At 39.3% G+C, this 20,616-nt stretch overlaps 1 protein-coding gene across 2 annotated transcripts in view; it reads right to left on the bottom strand.

Annotated features, from left to right (window-relative positions):
- LOC127870946 (cytoskeleton-associated protein 5-like) overlaps positions 1 to 20,616 on the bottom strand; it is a 113,431-nt gene that overhangs the window by 57,823 nt on the left and 34,992 nt on the right. For both annotated transcript variants that reach the window (XM_052413546.1, XM_052413553.1), the window contains exons 18-29: positions 17,119 to 17,176; positions 16,522 to 16,647; positions 15,194 to 15,339; positions 14,063 to 14,237; positions 13,307 to 13,549; positions 12,744 to 12,941; positions 10,910 to 11,176; positions 10,220 to 10,324; positions 7,476 to 7,625; positions 3,526 to 3,729; positions 2,779 to 2,914; positions 1,882 to 2,075 (exon numbers count right to left, since the gene is read on the bottom strand). In XM_052413546.1, coding sequence (XP_052269506.1) covers positions 1,882 to 2,075; positions 2,779 to 2,914; positions 3,526 to 3,729; positions 7,476 to 7,625; positions 10,220 to 10,324; positions 10,910 to 11,176; positions 12,744 to 12,941; positions 13,307 to 13,549; positions 14,063 to 14,237; positions 15,194 to 15,339; positions 16,522 to 16,647; positions 17,119 to 17,176 — 2,002 coding nt within the window. The remainder of the gene's footprint in view (positions 1 to 1,881; positions 2,076 to 2,778; positions 2,915 to 3,525; positions 3,730 to 7,475; positions 7,626 to 10,219; positions 10,325 to 10,909; positions 11,177 to 12,743; positions 12,942 to 13,306; positions 13,550 to 14,062; positions 14,238 to 15,193; positions 15,340 to 16,521; positions 16,648 to 17,118; positions 17,177 to 20,616) is intronic.

Genomic DNA, 20,616 nt, shown 5'->3' with positions numbered 1-20,616 from the left:
GACCGGTCAATTGAGACCGGTGGGTCAGACCGGTGACCGGACCGGTCTCCGTTGACCGGACCGGTCCCTGATGACCGGTCGTTGCCTGGACCGGTCCCCGGTGACGTACCGGTCATGACATGAACAGCGTTGTCACCGGATACTGACCGTATGGCAGGTGCCAATTGGTCTGGCATTGGTCGATGTCCTTGACCAATGCCATCAGGCAAAGACCGGCTGACGGTTGTCGCCATATAGTCTGATGTTGATCGACTTTCCGATGGTAAAGTATGATCGCCATCTTGCCTGAAACCCGGTGGCTGATGCTGCAATATGTCATCTGTGGTCTTCAAAGTCACCAGGTATTAATCCACTCTTGTATCTGCGACCATCATGTAGTCGATTATATGAAAGACAAGAGCAAAATATATTCAACGATTTAAAATAATGATTTTATGTACCGTATGATAAACTGGTCACAGACCAGATTATCATACGGTACATAAAATCATTATTTGCCCACAATGAAAATAATTAACATTCTCTTATTATTATTATAAAAAAGAAAGTCAATAGTACCTTTAACCTATAATACGACTTCCAAAGATAGTAAATTAAACAAAGTTTAGAAGAACACGCTATGCACGATCTTGAACACATGTGAAGAAAATTTACACAGTACAAATCTTCTCAATTACCTATTGATGAAGATCACGATAAGTACGTGCTCATGTACATGAGCAGGTACAAAACACCCAGCAAGCTGAAAACAATAAAAGTTATAAGCGGTGACTGATGCTTCAATTGATCGTCTGACGTCTCCTGTAAAGTCACCAGGAATTTCTCATCTGATGAAGGTTCATCTGCACGTTTTCTGCTTAGAAAACGTTCTGCGACGGATTGCTTTCTGCCACATCGCATCGTCTCACGCACTACAAACAGAGCATTTATGTTTAAAGGAACAATTAGTGCATGACAAACAAGTCTTGTGGGAATCCCACGAAGCCTTAATGTGCCCACACAAATCGCTAGTTAGTAAACTCATTCTTATTCTGAAAGTAGAAGAAGAAGAGAATCCGCGTAAGAAAACAATGTAAAAAGAACAAAAAAACTGAAATAATCAGTTAAACAAAGTATTTACAATGTACAAAATTGTCAATAACTTGTTGACAAAAATCATGAAATCCTCGTGCTCAAATCATGAGCACATGGAAAAAAACGGCAAAAAGTGAGAAACAATGAATTATCAACAAAATAATACAAGAAAAGATTTCTGAATGAAGCAGAAACGATAAATTATACAATTCATCAATTTCAAACCCAATTCCACCACGCAGAATTGAACTAAAAGTCCAAGTTTAAAGCCGATAGAAAATGGCGATCTGCACGGTGTGTTGTCCAGAAAAGTAACATGAGTTACGGTTCTTGATTTCCGGTTAGGTTACATTGTACTATGTTTAACCTGAATCTGTTTTCAGTAGGAGAGGTGGCCGAATTCTGGCACTTAAAGATTTCTGGAGAAGCTAACCCACCTAGAAAGGTATAGCTAGGGATAGCAGGTATGTATTTATGACATTAAAATCACCAACAAAACTCATGTGCTATATGCATTTAATATTTTCACTGCCAAACACATCAAATCCACATTGGATGACTGGCTACTACTGAAGTCAATTTAAATATGAGTTAACTTCTGAGAAAACTGGGCATAATGAATGTGCGTAAAGTGTCGTCCCAGATAAGCCTGTGCAGTCCGCACAGGCTAATCAGGGACAACACTTTCTGCTTTTATGACATTTTTCGTTAATATGAAGTCTCTTCTTAGCAAAATTCCAATTTAGGCAGAAAGTGTCGTCCCTGATTAGCCTGTGCAGACTGCTGTGACAACTACTCTGTACTCACAACGCCGATGTACTTGTAGAGGCCCTCTCCCAGGATGTTGAATGCGATGACAGTGGAGTTGAGCGCTGCGTTCCGCACCTTGTTGTCCTGGTCACTGATCTGCCCTGCTATCTGTTTGAGTGCCACTGCCGGCGCAGGCTGGCAGATGGAGATGCCGTAAGTCTCTATCAGGTACCCTAGCTCCTCAAGGCACTCTGAAGGGGAACAAGAGTTGTCTCCATAGGATGACATATGCCCCCAATAAACGCTTTGATAGAAGTTATGAGCATTTTTCGAAACCTCAACGCATTATTCAAAACCTAAACGCGGACCCTAAGTTCAAGGTCAAGGGGGTCAAAATTTATGTGCGTATGGAAAGGCCTTGTCCATATACACATTCATACCAAATATGAATGTTACATCTGAAGTGACATAGAAGTTATGAGCATTTTTGGAAACCTAAACGCAAAGTGTGACGGACAGACAGACAGACGGACGGACAGTGCGACTGCTATATGCCACCCTACCATGGGCATAAAAACACATAGGCCTGGTTAATCAATGCTTTAAAAGCATGCTAATCTCAGTAAGTTTATAATAGACATTATCCAAATTAACCTTAAATGCTACATGATTATCTAAAAATAGGACAGTTATATTAGCATACATTTTTTGTTTAAATGCTGATTTAAGAAACTTGTTTGAAAATTATGTTGTTTTTGAAGGTATCGTTAACTGCTTTGGTATATTTAAACATCAGAACTAAAGCTCTAGCTCAAGTGTATACAAAGTATAATTTTGAAGGCAAAAAGGATATTATTGACCTTTTGAATTAAAAGCTATTATAACATGGCTGAACTAACTAGATAAGCAAGAAACAGCATGTAATATTTTTTATGCATGAAAAAATTAGCCCACCCGTTCGTTGCTTGGAGTTTTTGGACTTGATTCCATTTGAAATGAACTCAAACATCTTGCTGGCTGGGTAGATCTTGTACAGGAGCTTGAATAAACTGCGCACATCTCGACGTACATTGTCCTTGTTCTCACCTACCTGTAAACACAAACACAATTTATCATTTTTCTTGCATTATTTTGTGGTTGTTAACGTTTAATTTAATGTTAGAAGGGAATGTCTGCAAACTGCGCAGAGATATATGTGTCAGACACAGATCAAAATCACTGAAATCAATATCACCCAAATTGAATTGTATCCTACTGAATTGTTTAACCACTGATCATTTTGATGTTTGTTAACAAAAAGCTACCCAAAGATCTCCTACAAATTTTTTTACACTCATTAGCAAACAGACAGAAGGGTTTGTGTAATCCACTAAGGATTTTCAGCAAATTAGTTGACAGAAATAACAAGATATGTGTTTGTCAGATACACTATGTCCCCTTCTGTGCCGCTTTGAAGCTATGTATTTGACCATTGACATTGAAGGAATTACCTTGACCTTTAACCACTCAAAATGTGCAGCTCCATGAGATTCACATGCAGGCCAGATATCAAGTTGCTATCTTCAATATTGCAAAAGTTATCGCAAAACTTTAACCAAGGTTAAAGTTTTGGGACAGAATGACAGAGTGACGGAATGACAGACAGGCCCAAAACAATATACCCCCGATCATTCGATCTGGGGGCAAAAAAACAAACCATACCTTTATCACCAGGTAGGGCACAAACGAGGTTGCCTCAAACTCGTGTAGGGAGTAGTCAATCTCTATCAGCGTTGTGAACAGCTTCTGCAGATACTCCAGTCCTTTGTTCAACATGCTTGGGTTTGTGTCAAAGAAGCGAAGAGTGAACCACTTCAATATCAGATCTAGATTGCCAAGTTGTTCCGCTTGGATACTTTCCATGCACTGAAAGAAAAACAACAGGGTTTCTAGAGCTCTCAATTTCCTATTTAAAATTATGAAACACATGCTCAGCTACTGGTGCATAATTGCATGTGTAACATTTATCAGTTGTTTAACTTTATTTTAATAAACACATTGATTTCAGATTAGGACATTTAAACATCCAAACACAAAGGACTGGTTCATGACACATGCAGCTTTAAGATTATCCCCCCATCCCCCACAAATAGACTTACCCCAATGAGTATTCCTATGGCCTTGAACCCCCCCCCCCCCCCTCCCACAAAAAGACTTACCCCAATGAGTATTTCAATGGCCTTGAACCCCACCCCTCCCACCCGATGAGTATTTGAATGGCTTTGGTGTGGGCCTTGAACCCCCCACAAATAGGCTTACCCCAATGAGTATTTCAATGGCTTTGGTGTTGGCCTTGAACCCCCCCCCCTCCCACAAATAGGCTTACCCCAATGAGTATTTCAATGGCCTTGAACCCCCCTCCCACAAATAGACATACCCCAATGAGTATTTCAATGGCCTTGAACCCACCACACCCACAAATAGGCTTACCCCAAATTTCAGTGCCTTCCCCAGGAATTTGTTCAGGCGCCCCGGGGGTGGGTTCGGGAGGGGTGTCCCCTCCCGACGTTGATTTTTTTTTAATTTAACGTGTCAATTCACGTTCTGTGGTGCGTTATAACTCAAAGAAAAACAGCGTCAAAAGACGTCATTTGGTGCACTATGACTCTTCAAAAAAATCCCCCAGTCATTTAAAAATATTTTTTTTTATTGTTTAATTGTTTTAAAACTTTTCCGCACAAATAGTAAAATCCCGACTCGAACGATTCCCCAATACATCCGTTTCAACCCGACTCTATAACTGTATACTTACTATTTTTCAAGTTTCTATTTATTACCCGATAATCCCGTTTATTCCGTTTTTATCAATCTCTTTCTGGTAAATATTTACGATAAAAGCTTTCAGTTATTTCTTTAACACAAACCTTGCCATTTTTTAAGTGACTATTTATAGATTTGATGAAATATTGCCTCTGAATATGCGTCAATCCCCTGACCTGTTGTGTGCTTGTTAAAACGCTCAATACACGTCATTTGTATGCAATAGACGCGACGTTGTACATGCTGCATAATTTTCGCGCTCTTTTTAATTGAGAAAAAGATTCGACACAAAATAAATTTGCACTGCTTATTTGAAGCAAAAATATTTAACGTTGCGGTAACATTTACATTCGGAAGTGTGTTTCGGATTAAAAACGCGTTAACATCGACTTACGGTAATGGGTTTCGGATTACAAATTTAATTATTCCCATTTGAGATTTCAACAAATATTAACCGTTGCGTAATAAATTCAACGATAATTTGTTTACACACTTTACGAGTCGAATAAATGTTTTGACGGAATTATGCATGAAATTCACGTTGTCCACGAGGATCACGGCCGGTTGCCATCATCAGTCTTCTAACTATCGATTATCGGACGAAACATTTACAAGTGTGCGTAATTAATTCAACGAAAATTTGTTAAAGCGCATAACGTGTCGAATAAATGTCAAAAAAACGAGGTGAATCAGTTCTATAAATGGACATGTTGAAATATACATGTTCTGGAATTAAATAAATTGTTATCACATAATTGTAACCGCTATAATAATTAATTGTTTACCACTTGCAATTAATTTCTCGTATTAATTATGAGTCATAGGTAACACTTGTTTACAGTAAAAAGGTGTGATGATGATGCCCGAAACCGTCTTTAATGTTGTGCACTGTACTAATTACCGGTTTTATATTACTCAAATGGTACAACTATTTGCTAATCAAGCTGCGATAAACTCTTATTTCATGCCCGACGTCAATCAAAAATAATGGTCGATAGTTAACCCCGCCCCCATAAGCATTCGCGTAACCGATTGGACGATGAACTTCACAGTTTGACGACTGGAAAGTTACCAGATACATCCTTGTCAGCATTTAAATGACCGTTTAATGTTAGAATAATCGATACGCGCGTCATGCTATTCTCTTATCAGTGGATTATCCATTACCCCATGTGGTGTTTATAGCGATTACTTGTGAAAGTAGGTACCGAGTGCTCTTTTAAAACAGGGAATATTGATACACTGATAGGGAAACCTTGATTTTTTTGGACAATCTCCACTTTCTTTTACTGAAAAATACACTGATCGGAAAATTTCAAGCGCCCCGGGGACTCTGATTTCGAAATTCAAGCGCCCCGGCAAGGGGCGCTTAAATGGCCTGGGGAAGGCACTGGACCCCAATGAGTATTTCAATAGCCTTAGTGTAGGCCTTGAACCCCCTACCCCCCACAAATAGGCTTACCCCAATGAGTATTTCAATGGCTTTGGTGTAGGCCTTGAACCCCCACCCCACAAAAAGGCTTACCCCAATGAGTATTTCAATGGCTTTGGTGTAGACCTTGAACCCCCCACCCCCCACAAATAGGCTTACCCCAATGAGTATTTCAATGGCTTTGGTGTAGGCCTTGAACCCCCAACCCCCCACAAATAGGCTTACCCCAATGAGTATTTCAATGGCTTTGGTGTAGGCTTTGAACCCCCACCCCCCACAAATAGGCTTACCCCAATGAGTATTTCAATGGCCTTGGTGTAGGCCTTGAACCCCCCCCCCCCCACACAAATAGGCTTACCCCAATGAGTATTTCAATGGCCTTGGTGTAGGCCTTGAACCCCCACCCCCCACAAATAGGCTTACCCCAATGAGTATTTCAATGGCTTTGGTGTAGGCCTTGAACCCCCCACCCCCCACAAATAGGCTTACCCCAATGAGTATTTCAATGGTCTTGGTGTAGGCCTTGAACCCCCCCCCACAAATAGGCTTACCCCAATGAGTATTTCAATGGCTTTGGTGTAGGCCTTGAACCCCCCACCCCTCACAAATAGGCTTACCCCAATGAGTATTTCAATGGCTTTGGTGTAGGCCTTGAACCCCCCACCCCCCACAAATAGGCTTACCCCAATGAGTATTTCAATGGCCTTGGTGTAGGCCTTGAACCCCCCACAAATAGGCTTACCCTAATGAGTATTTAAATGGTCTTGGTGTGGGCCTTGAACCCCCCCTCCCCTACAAATACTTACCCCAATGAGTATTTCAATGGCCTTGACCCCCCCCCCCCCAAATAGGCTTACCCCTATGAGTATTTCAATGGCCTTGAACCCCCCCCCCCACAAATAGGCTTACCCCAATGAGTATTTCAATTGCTTTGGTGTGGGCCTTGAACCCCCCCCCCCCCCCCTCCCACAAATAGACTTACCCCAATGAGTATTTCAATGGTCTTGACGTAGGCCTTGAACCCCCTCCCCACACATATAGGCTTACCTCAATGAGTATTTCAATGGTCTTGGTGTGGGCCTTGAACCCCCCACCCCCACAAATAGGCTTACCCCAATGAGTATTTCAATGGTCTTGGTGTAGGCCTTGAACCCCCCACACATAGACTTACCCCAATGAGTATTTCAATGGCCTTGAACCCACCACCCCCACAAATAGGCTTACCCCAATGAGTATTTCAATGGCTTTGGTGTGGGCCTTTGAACCCCCCCCTCCCACAAATAGACTTACCCCCAATGAGTATTTCAATGGCTTTGGTGTGGGCCTTTGAACCCCCCCCCCCCCCCCCTCCCACAAATATACTTACCCCAATGAGTATTTCAATGGCATTGAACCCCCTTCCCCAGACAAATAGGCTTACCCCAATTAGTATTTCAATGGCCTTGGTGTGGGCCTTGAAGTCTGTACTGAAGAGCAGGTCCATCATGGTCTTGCTGAAGTTTCTCTCCATCTGTGTCCGCAGCTGCTCTACATACTCCGGCTTTGGGTCCATAAAGTTCCACTTAAGGCACTGGAAAATGTACAGTAACATAAGCAATCAACAAAGTCTTAGATAAATAATAAAATTTGTTTGTCTACTATTGAGGTATAGGAAGTTTTTTTTTGGCACTACTGAGCATTTTTGGGCTGATTTTATAGCCATTATTCGTATGTATTACCAAACGCAAAAAATATATGGTATTTTTTCTCTCTAAAATCAAGTCTTAAAATTCCCAATTGATGGTGTGACTTTCTGATGTGTGGTAATACTTGTTTAAGTATAGAAATTAAAGTTTGAAGCTGTAATATTAATTGAACTGATATCTTAAGACAAGTTTTTCTCTTTTTTATGTTTACTTATGAAATATTAAAATACAGAAATGACAAGTAAATGGGCGATATAATTGCCAATATTAAGGGTATAAATCATACTTCTAGAATTGTGAACAAAGGCCATGTGATAATCCTCCACTGGTAATCAGCTATGTTCAAATAGCTCGGGAAGGTGAGGGTCCATTGGGACGAAAAGTCTCTTGAAAAGCTTAACTTCACAGTATGGACATATTCAACATTTCCATTTAAAGCCTGTGTGAAGGTACATGAAGCTTGCTCCACAAAGGTTTTAATTTGCAGATGGACAGACAAACAAACAAGAGGGCCTGAAAGGCCCAAAGTCACTCACCTGAGATACAAAGGCACTGGCCTGTTCTCTGTGCAGCCAAAGATATCATTCAAACAATTGTTCTAACCAAGATTCTTAAAGATTGAACTATAAAAAGAAAGTTTCTTTAAGATTGAACTAAACATGTGACTTTTCGAGGTTTAACAAAGTTTAACTTTAGCAATATAAGGAAAAATGCCCCGCCCCTTGGCAGCCATGCTTTTCAACCGGAACCATTTTCAAACTAATCAGTTATTTCATAAAAAAAGGTCTTACCAAGTTCAACAAAGACTTGAATATAAATGAGACTTTTAGAGTGTTAACAATGTTTAACAAGATGCGTTTGTGAAACACAATGTCCCCCTATATGATGTTTGACCTTGAAGGATGACTTTGACCTTGACCCTTCACCACTCAAAATGTGCAGCTCCATGAGATACACATGCATTTCAAATATAAAATTGCTAGCTTCAATATTGCAGAAGTGACATTACATGAGCAATTTTGACCCATATATTTGACCTTGAAGGATGACCTCGACCTTGACCTTTTTCACCACTCAAAATGTGCAGCTCCATGAGATACACATGCTTGCCAAATATCAAGTTGCTATCTTCAATATTGCAAAAGTATTCATAAAATAAGCGATTTGGGCCACATATATTTGACCTCTGACCTTGAAGGATGACCTTGACCTTTCACCACTCAAAATGTGCAGCTCCATGAGATACACATGCATGCCCAATATCAAGTTGCTATCTTCAAGATTGCAAAAGTATTCATAAAATCAGCGATTCGGGCCACATATATTTGACCTCTGCATTGAAGGATGACCTTGACCTTTCACCACTCAAAATGTGAAGCTCTATGAGGTACACATGCATGCCAAATATCAAGTTGCTATCTTCAATATTGCAAAAGTATTCATAAAATGAGCAATTTTGGCCACATGTAGTTGACCTCTGACCTTGAAGGATGACCTTGACCTTTCACCACTCAAAATGTGCAGCTCTATGAGATACACATGCATGCCAAATATGAAGTTGCTATATTCAATATAGCAAAGTTATTGCAAAATTTTAAAGTTGGCGCAAACCAACCAACCAACAGACTAACCAACAGACAGGGCAAAAACAATATGTCCCCCACTACTATAGTTGGGGACATAACAAAAGCCATGTAAAGAAAAAAGGCCCGCACCCCCAAGCAGCCATGTTTTTCAACCAACCAGAACCATTTTCAAACTCATCCAAGATATCATAAGAACTAATTCACTGACCAAGATTCATAAATATTGGACCATAAATGGGGCTCTAGTGTTAACATGGTTTAACTATAGCCATACTTGAAAAAACGACCCGCCCCCTGGTGGCCATAACCAACCAGAACCATTTTGAACTCGTCCAAGATATCATTGGGATAAATCTTTTGGCCAAGTTTCATGAAGAAGGGACAAGAAATATGGTCTCTAGTGTGTAAACAGGGCAAATGTTGATGTCACACAACAGACAAAATTCCATCACAAAAGATGAGGAAAATAATGATCCCATGTGCTATGGGGGTATAAAAACATATTACACAATTTTGTGTAAACTTGAATATTTAGGTTAATAAAGTTCCACCGTAGGCAAAGGTAAGAACCACAGAATTGTAACATAAAATTTGTTTCCCAGCAATATCTTATTTTTTTTTATTTTTTAAACTATTCCAAACAGAGGGAAGTATTTACTGCTTACTTTTCCACAAAGTCAGAACAGTTTGATTTTAAACTTTATTGATATAAAATATGTCTTGTAGCAATATAACTATCGAGGATTATTACAGCAGCTAAATCTTTGGAGGATCACAAAGTAGGTAAAGGCAATCTCAATTTGACAACAGGTAGCCCCTTGCGAGTGGCTTTAAGCACGTTTATACAAACCTGTTCAAGATCTTAAGGACAAGAGAATATTATGGTTCAATACCTTCATGTTTTTCTCATCTTTGAACCTCTTTTCCTTGCTCTCTGTGAGGGTGATGGGTGGTCCTAGGTCCTCCTCTACTTTCTTCTTTTTGCTCGGGGCAGCCAGCTGCAATACACAAGTGGCACATTAACAAGAGATAGCATACATTGGAACCCCCTGACAGACTGCTACCATCATGACACCCATGTTTGTACCTACGTCACAGGGATCGAAAGCTTTCATTCTAAGTAAAATGTCTTCACCAACAAGCACCAAGGCTTCCGCTACCATTCCCATCGAAAGAAATTTTGGGGCAATTGCACTTTACCGGTACGTAAAACCTAAAACCTAACACAACACGCCTAATAATCCTTTTTATCCTATATATTTCCTTAGTATCGGGGGCTACCGCCCCTAAACCCCTGCTTTGTCGATAGTGGTAAACAACTGCGAACCGGTAAAGTGCAATCTAGCCAAAATTTTAACTCAGCGAGAGCCCTGAAGCACTGCCAAAAACCGATGTTCAAATTGGGAATTTTGCAAAGGACTGAAACAACACTTCATTCCCAAGCAAAATTTGTATTTTTTCCCCCATTTTTTAAACCCAAATATTGACTTAACAAAAGTTTTAAAATCCCCTTTACGTAACACCAGTAAACAATAAACTATTGTTTCAGTCTCCCCTACAAAAGGTGCTGCAAAACAACTTACAGGTGTAGCCTTTGTTTTCCCAGGGCCCTTGGTTGCTGCTTTTTCTGGTGCCCCTGCAGTTGGAGATTTTTCCTTGGGAGCTGCCTTTGGCTTGGGTGGAGGCTCATCATCATCGTCGTCTGCCACAGGGGGTGGGGCAGACTTGGTAGACGGGGGCGGGGCAGACTTAGTAGACGGGGGCGGGGCAGCTTTCTTTGCAGGCTGCTTGGCTGGGAGGTTCTCTTTGGCTTTCTCTATGATCTGCATTATTTGGTCTTTAGAGGCTGGCTGGAAAAAAAGACATTATTATAAACTTGAAAACATGTATCATCATGAAAGATTGCTCGTTTCATAACAGACATATTGACAAATATTATATTATTCTGCACAATCGAGCTCATAGGGATATTGTAAGCTGTTATGTAGCAGGTCAAATGCACATGTATGCATTTTTATTATTGACTATTCAGCATAAGAACCAATAAATTTATAAATACGGTAATTAATCTAAGTTTTCTAAACTCTAAGTTTTCTAACACCCTCCTTTTTAGCAAAAATCATTATTTTTCGTGACTCTAAATTTTCGGACATACGTGTTTTCGTCCATAATTAATGTCTCATAATTTTCGGACAGTATATTTTACCATGCTTTTCTACAGACTTTGTCCCTGTTTTCACTTGTCTTGTGACACTTTGATCATGTATTTCAATGGAATTCATGCCTGTGTGCAATGGGGTGTTACACTATTAACAAATCATGCAATAATTACTGCAAGATGACTAGATGTTGATTGCAGATTGTTTTTGGTCCCTGATGACGCTACTTCCAACCATCTGAATCATCCAAATTGTGTTTCTCATGTAGATTTTTTATATTCCTTGAGAATTAAATCCTTTTGGAAAATCACATTTTAAATGGTAAACAAAACATAAATTCATAAATCATGTCCTATTTGGTATATAATTATATTTATATATTAATACTGAAATACAAAATAAACTGAAATTATTAATCCTTTGTTTCTAATATTTCCTGCTGCTTATATAAACTCTACAGTGTAGAACAGTTGACTTTTTAAATAAACAAGCAAATTCGTTGAATTGATATCCCCAACCAATATGCTTCAGGGCACAAAAGTGTTATATTTGACACTCAAAAAAGCATTTTTTCAAGTTACAAAGGGCCATAACTCCGTTATTAACAGATGGTTTACAATGCCATTTGGTGTCCATCATCCTAGAATCCATATATATACTCATACCAAGTTTCAATGAAATCCGTCAAAGCACTTCCAAGATATGGCTCCGGACGGACGGAAAGACGGACAACGCCAAAACAATATCCCTCCGCCGATGGCGGGGGATAATAAGACATGTGCATAATATCAATATATTTATTTTGCTAGTGATCATACAGTTTTCTGGTGATCATAACCTTACCAGATTGCAAAGTAAGGTATTTCTAAAAAGGACTCCATGATAAGCTTTCGAAAAATGAAATAGCAGAAGTCTTGTAACATTCTTATTCTCCTGAAATTAACACTTAAACTTAAGGGAATTGTTTCAGATAAAGGCCCAAGTTGTTTTTGCAGATGACTATCTTATAAAACAATATATATATATATATATAAGTAGGTACAAGATTCTCTAAATATGCCTAAGTAATATAGGTTTCTCAAAAATGACATACAGTAAAAACCTGATGGCCTGAACTTGTTGGGACCGTCAACAAAAGTTCGAGCCATCCGGAATTCGAGCCATCAGGTTTTGCAAAAGCACATGCTCATCTGGGACAACACTACACAATTGCATTAATCCCCATTTTACAGAAGCAATACTCATATGCTTTCCTTACCTTAAGTTTGCTGGTAGCCTTATAGACAGCCTCATATCCAGTGTGGATCATGAAGGGAACAAGGGCCTCCTGCGCCTTCTTCCTCACATCGCCATTGCGGTCCTCGAGGCATGTGAGCACATGCGGGATGCACAGACGTATCTCGTCCCGGGGCAGGGGCTTGTGAGCCGGCAGGCGCTCTATCAGCCAACCCAGCAGCTGACCGAGGCAACATAATGCACCTTCTTAGTTTTACATGGGCCGATAGGTATTACATAAGCATATGCTAATGGTCGTTTTATTTTATTTTTTTTAATTTAAGGGTGTTGAAAGAAATTCTTATGAAAAATTCCATACGTTTCCTTGAACCATAGACTGATAGAGTGAATTTCTCTGACCTTAGGGCATTGGCGTTCTTCTGCCAAATACTAAACTCATAGCAAACAAACTGCAATCCGACGCTTCATTTTTAATTGCAGTAATTTTACTTTAACATTGGCTAATAATTTTATGACTATTTTTTAAATCAAAATAGCAAATGCCAGCACACCCAATTTATTTAATATATCAAGAATGTTTGATACCTCTTGCCTCAGATTTGGATTATCCAACTTGAGCGCGTCACTGAATGCCTCGCATTCAACCAGTGGGGTCAGGGTTGTGTTGTCAACCCATGCGTTAAGTGCCCCCAACGCGGCTGAGCGTAGTGCAGGCTTACTGTCGCCTAGGCAACTTACGAGGGCTGGACCGATGGTCTTTATGTGGGCCTTGCAGTGCGGGCCCATGTTCGTGGCCAGAGTAGCACAAATGGTGATAGTTGTCGTCACCTGGATAAATATGCATTGACATAAGCTGGATTTCAATTTCTGATATTGTTACTTAGTGGCATTTTATGCACCATCATTAAAGGCCTGTTGCTCTATTTTCATGATGAAGTTCACAACACATGTCTTAAATGTTATTTAAAGTGATGTCTCAATATAATACAGAAAACCAAATAAAAACACAGCTCTTTTCCTGCATATTTTTTTTTTTTGGGGGGGGGGGGCGCTTTTATTTTAAACATATCAATATTTCAAGAAGGGATTTTTGGATACTTGTAGAATATAAAACAGTGCCAATATTTTTTTTGTAACAAGATATTTAAACATATAACTGAAAAGTGACAGATTCAGCACGCAGTTGTAATGGTCAAGTTTGCCACAATAGCTTGTATTTATAAAACATCAAGACCATAGCTCAGTAAAACACAATGTATTTAGCACAAACCTAATTCTTTTGTTTACTGATTTCTATAAATCAAGCCCGTAAAACCCTAAGATGTACAAGATGTAACTTACAAGAATTTTGTTATTGTCCCCCAGCCTTGCTTTGATGGCCTCAGGAAGGGGCCCAAGGTTTCCAGTGATGAACTTGGCCTCATTCAAGATGGACGTTATCTTCTGAAGGCCCTCACCTCGCACCTTCCAGTTCTTATCGGACAATGACTCAATCAAATCCTGGGAAAACTTCTCACTTAAAATCAACAAAAAAAGGAAACATAAACTAACCAGGAAATGTTAAATAAATATTTTAAATATTTGTACAAATATTTTATACAAAAGTATAGAGGAACATTTTATTGAACATAAATATGAGTATGTTTTTTTCCAATGTTTAAGTGTAAACTCTTGTATCTCATATGGAAATGAGCCATGTTCTGTGAAAAGGGGGTTTAATCCATGTGCGTAAAGAGTCCTCCCAGGTTATCTTGTGCAGTCCAAACAGGCTAAGCAGCGACGCAACTTTTGCCCAAAACTTGAAATTTTGCTAAAGAGACTTTCTTGAAAAGAAAAATATCATAAAGGCGGAAAGTGTCGTCCCTGATAAGGCAAATCTGGGACAACACTTGACGCACAAATATTAAACCCCTTTTTCACAGTACGGCCAATCATTTGTATCAGTCATGTTAAGATTCATACTGTACAGGGCTTTTTTCCCTTCTTAGTGAATGGCCGTGGATGTCCATTTCACATTTTGGACAGAGACATTTCAAACAAGAGTGCCAAACTGTCACAAGATACGCTTAGCAAGATAAGGGCCTGGGAAAGGCACTACCAACAGATTTTCACAATTTCAACAAGCTGGCGACTCATTTTTTAACAGATGGCTACTCTTTTTTATCGCAAAGTCAGGGACAAAAAGGCAGATTTACAAAAGCAGGAAAAAAGCCCTGTAAGGTAACAGGTCAACAGTTTTTCTGAGCAAGTTGAGCCAATCCAAGTTGTTTAACAGTATTAAGTTGACCTACTTAAGCAAGAAACAGACATATGCTATTTGAATCAGGGTTTGCAAGCCGAGATTTCAAATCTCAAATTGACAGTCCAACGCTCTACTGAGTTAGGTGACCATCATATTACAATACATTTTTTCTTGGAGTAGACAGCATGGATTACAAAATTACACTAGCACAGCATCTTGCCCACACTCACCCTACATCATTTCTTGGCACCAAGTCAGCAACACCGTCCTCATCCTCACCGCCACCACCTTCATTGCCATCATCATCTTCAGCCTCCTCGCCACCATCGGCAGCCTTGAGTCCCCGTATAGGAGCAGGGGGCTTCTGACCTTTCACCTTTTGAATTACAACACACAAATATGCAACAGTACCCCTTTTAAGTTGTGTCAATGTTTAAAAACAAGGTACCAACAAGCAAATTCGTTGAATTGATATCCCCTGCCAATATGCTTCTGGACACAAAAGCATTGTATTTTACACTCGAAAAAGCATTTTTCAAGATACAAAGGGCCAGAACTCCGTTATCAACAGATGGTGTACAATGCCATGTGGCATGCATCACCCTCTTATCCATATACATACTCATACCAAGTTTCAATGAAATCTGCCAAAGCACTTCCAAGATATGGCTCCGGACGGACGGAAAGACAGCGCCAAAACAATATCCCTCTGCCTATGGGGGGGGGATAATAATACAGATCATAATGCATTGTTTAGTTGTGGATGCGGCTAATCTACATTGTACAAAAATGATTTTATTTTGTGAGTAGGTCCACAGGCAAACTTATCCCTTTGAAATCTCTTATGATAAATTCAAATAGATATTTGAATCGTTTGCAAGCGTAACTTTGAACAATTAAATTTGTTTGTAAGTGAAACTTTGAACAATTGAATTATTTGGCTGTGATGTCAGATTGTCTTATATGAATGTTTACCTGAATAAGACACAATTTTGTAGGTAGGATGATATCACTGCATTCAATCAGACTTCGCAAAATTACCAAACATACCAAATGGCATAAACAGTTAAACACCATAAGTAAACATTTCACATTTGAACACTTTTAATTCTGTCTTAATTCTGTATCCCCTATATCATTATACTTTGTCTCTACTTCTAAGAACAAAGGGCTGCTGCCCCAAACAGTCCAAACCCATGCTAAAACACTGTTAGTGGTTAGAAAAGTAAATAAAATAGTATGGGTTGTGTGCAAAATGACAGTTCAAGCGAGTAAAACTAAAACAAGCAATATGACATCACAAAGGTACAATGTATATGAAATGATGTAACAAGCTGGTGCTAAGCATTATAGCATTAAATCATGTGTGTAAAGTGTCGGCCTATTTGGCCTGTGCAGTCTGCTCTGGCTAATCAGGGACAACACTTTCCTTTTATGGATTTTTTTGTTAAAGAGAAGAATCTTTTAAACAAAAGCTGTGACGACACATAAAGCCCATGCATTTAAACATGTTTTCGTAGATCGTTGCTCAATTATATTAAGCCCAAACCCCACATACCTTTTCAAACTCTGCATCAATCTGCTGCAGCAAGGCAGGTTTTTCGTCCTCAAAGAACATGCGTAGCTGGGGCCCCATGTACATGTACAATACAGGTAGAAGGCTTAGGGCAGACTGGCGCACTGCCTGAAACCAGTCACAACAAAAATAATAAACTTTAAACAGCAATATTTTCATTATTAAAAAAATGGCTAAGCTTTACCATTTTCAATGAAATTATCACAACAATTCAATAGCTTAATCATTTGTACAATTTTTAAACTTAATAATTTTAAAATTGCCTTGGCGACTGCTTTATATTTGAATAATGGTACCAGAATATGAAACTTTCATTTACTTTACTCAAAATTCCTTGAAAGTGTTCATGCACTAGCTTACAATTGAAATCATAAAGTGCTGACATACAAAATGCATTAACTCCCTATAAGAAATACAAGCTTTAATCAAAGTTTGTAATTATATGTGGAATAATCCAATCACAAGTATATTGATAATAAACTGAATCACGAGTGCAAAGCACGACTGGCTGGCCTTTAAAAATCTTGGCACTAAGATAGTATCTCCTAATCCTATAACCTCCTATAAAGAACAACTAACAGGATTGGTTGCTGCAAACGCTTTTTTGATGTTTTCCAGATGAGGCTTGATCTGAATCCTGCAAAGACAAATGTTAAAACAAGTGAAACTACAGCTTTGTCACAGACGTGACGAATACCCTCACTACCACATTGACACATAATATTTTGCATGTCGTCTTCACAAAAAACAGCGGACACCATGCTCAATTTTTAAAACGCACTAAGTGACCCCTTGACCTAGTTTTTGACCCCATGTTCTAACTTGGCCTTAAGATCATCTCCATGAAACTTCTGACCAAGTTTCATGAAGATCGGATGTAAACTACTTGAATTAGAGAGCTGACACTATGATGAATGTTAAAAAACGCACTAAGTGACCCCGTGACCTAGTTTTAGGCCCGGAATGGCCCATGTTCAAACTTGTCCTAGAGATCATTTAGATAAAACTTGTGACCAAGATTGGTGAGGATTGGATGAAAACTACTTGAATTAGAGAGCGGACAACATGGTGAGGTTTAAAATGCACTAAGATACCCTGTGACCTAGTTTTTGACCCGGCATGACCCATATTCAAACTTGATCTAGACATCATCTAGATACAACTTCTGACCAAGTTTGGTGAAGATTGGATGAAAACTACTTGAATTAGAGAGCGGACAACATTGTGATGCTTAAAAGGCCCTAAGTGACCCCGTGACCTAGTTTTTGACCCGGCATGACCCATATTCAAACTTGAACTAGACATCATCTAGATACAACTTCTGACCAAGTTTGGTGAAGATTGGATAAAAACTACTTGAATCAGAGAGCGGACAACATGGCGAGGTTTAAAACACACTAAGTGACCCCGTGACCTAGTTTTTAACCCGGCATAGCCCATGTTCGAACTTGACCTACATATTATCTAGTTACAACTTCTGACCAAGTGTGGCGAAGATCGGATTTAAACTACTTGAAATAGAGAGCAGACACCATGCTCAATGTGTAAAACGTACTAAGTGACCCGGTGACCTAGTTTTTGACCCGGCAAGGCCCATGTTCGAACTTGGCCTTAGATAGATACAACTTCTGACCAAGTTTGGTGAAGATCGGATGAAAACTACTTGAATTAGAGAGCGGACAAAATGCTGAATGTTAAAAAACGCACTAAGTGACCCGTGACCTAGTTTTTGACCCGGCAAGGCCTATGTTCGAACTTGGCCTTAAGATCATGTAGATACAACTTCTGACCAAGTTTGGTAAAGATCGGATGAAAACTACTTGAATTAGAGAGCAGACAACATGATGAATGTTTAAAACGCACGAAGTGACCCCGTGATCTAGTTTTTGACCCGACAAGACTCATGTTCGAACTTGGCCTAGACATCATGTAGATACAACTTCTGACCAAGTTTGGTGAAGATCGGATGAAAACTACTTGAATTAGAGAGCGAACACTTAATACGGACTGACCGACAGACCGACAGACAAGCTCACTCCTATATACACCCCTAAACTTCGTTTGGTATAACAAGAGATTGCCAAGCAATATATGTCCCCTACCGGTGAAACTCCACCATTGTCAGTAAAAAATTATTTTTTTAAATATTTGTTGCCATAGCAACCAGAATTATTGACATAGGAACGAAATGAAATAACGTGCATACTCTCCATATTGCCATCTATCCATGTTTCAAGTTTCATGAAAAAATATGAAGAACTTTTAAAGTTATCGCAGGATCCAGAAAAGAGTGACGGACTGACAGACTGACTGACACACGGAGCGCAAACCATAAGTCCCCTCCGGTTTCACCGGTAGGGGACAAAAAGGGCTGAATGAACATGTGTAAAATGTTGTCCCAGATTAGCCAGTGCAGTCTGCACAGGCTCATCAGGGACGACACTTTCCACTTTTAAGGTATTTTCTGTTTAAAGAAAGTCTCTCCTTAGCAAAAATTTAGTTTAGGCGGAGAGTCTCCTTCCTGTCTGCACAGGCTAATCTGAGATGACACTTTACACTCATGCTTTTAAACCCCGTTTTCACAGGGCACGGCCTATATATGTTAGTTCACATCAGTAGACTCCAGTAAAAGCAGATGAATTATTCAACAGGCAATAGCTTTACATGACATGGCAAAAGTTTTTAGACATTTAAACTGATCTTTACAAATGCCTCAGATCTATCTCTATGCAAGAATAACAAATTATTTAGATTGAAATGATTTGGGTTTGTAATGAGCACATTTTGTTCATTTGTGTTGCATGCAAAGTGAACAAATATCCAGACGCAAAATAATCAAATGCTTTTTACATAAGCATCTTATTCATCTGATAAATTGATTTTATTGTTAATTATGCAGGGCCCTCGTTTTGGCCGTTTTTACCGCCAATTATCAGCAGCTTCCCCCATGAAAAAAGTATACTTTTCCCCCTTTTTCAGCAAAAAATTCCCCCTCCCAATTTTTTTTTTTTCTTTTTCTTTTTTTTTACTTTTATTGCCAGCTGGTATGGGGCTACTAACCTTTGATTAAATGTAGATTTATGTAAATCACATTAAAATATAGCAATTTTAGGTGTTGAATGGTTGGTGAAAAAATCTTCTAAAATTCCCCTTTTCGCCTAAAACACATTAAAATATAGCAATTTTAGGTGTTGAATGGTTGGTGAAAAAATCTTCTAAAATTCCCCTTTTCGCCCAAAACGACGCGAAATTCCCCCTCATGAGGGCAGTGGGTGGCTTCCCCTAGCGGCAAGAGAGGGCCCTGATTATAAAATTTTATTTGAACAAAAATATTGCCAAGCAATATATGTCCCCTACTGGCTCCACCATTGTCAGATTTTTTATTTTTTTTATGTCCCCCACTATAGTAGTGGGGGACATACTGTTTTTGCCCTGTCTGTTGGTTGGTTGGTTGGTTGATCTGTCTGTTGGTCTGTTTGCGCCAACTTTAACATTTGCAATAACTTTTGCAATATTGAAGATAGCAACTTGATATTTGGCATGCATATGTATCTCAGGAGCTGCACATTTTGAGTGGTGAAAGCTCAAGGTCAAGGTCATCCTTCAAGGTCAAAGGTCAAATATATGGGTCAAAATCGCTAATTTAATGTACACTTTTGCAGTATTTCAATATTCAAGATAGCACCTTGATATTTGGCATCCATGTGTATCTCATGGAGCTGCACATTTTGAGTGGTGAAAGGTCAAGGTCATCCTTCAAGGTCAGAGGTCAAATATATGTGGCCAAAATCGCTCATTTTATGAGTACTTTAGCAATATTGAAGATAGCAACTTGATATTTGGCATGCATGTGTATCTCATGGAGCTGCACATTTTGAGTGGTGAAAGCTCAAGGTCATTCTGCAAGGTCAGAGGTAAAATATATGTGGCCCAAATCGCTTATTTTATGAATACTTTTGCAATATTGAAGATTGCAACTTGATATTTGGCATGCATGTGTATCTCATGGAGCTGCACATTTTGAGCGGTGAAATTCAAGGTCAAGGTCATCCTTCAAGGTCAAATATATGGGTCAAA

The sequence above is a fragment of the Dreissena polymorpha genome, chromosome 1 (genome assembly GCF_020536995.1).
Source record: "Dreissena polymorpha isolate Duluth1 chromosome 1, UMN_Dpol_1.0, whole genome shotgun sequence".
In the NCBI taxonomy this organism is placed as follows: domain Eukaryota; kingdom Metazoa; phylum Mollusca; class Bivalvia; order Myida; family Dreissenidae; genus Dreissena; species Dreissena polymorpha.
The sequence above is the reverse complement of the archived record's forward strand: the minus strand, read 5'-3'. Positions and strand labels throughout refer to the sequence as shown.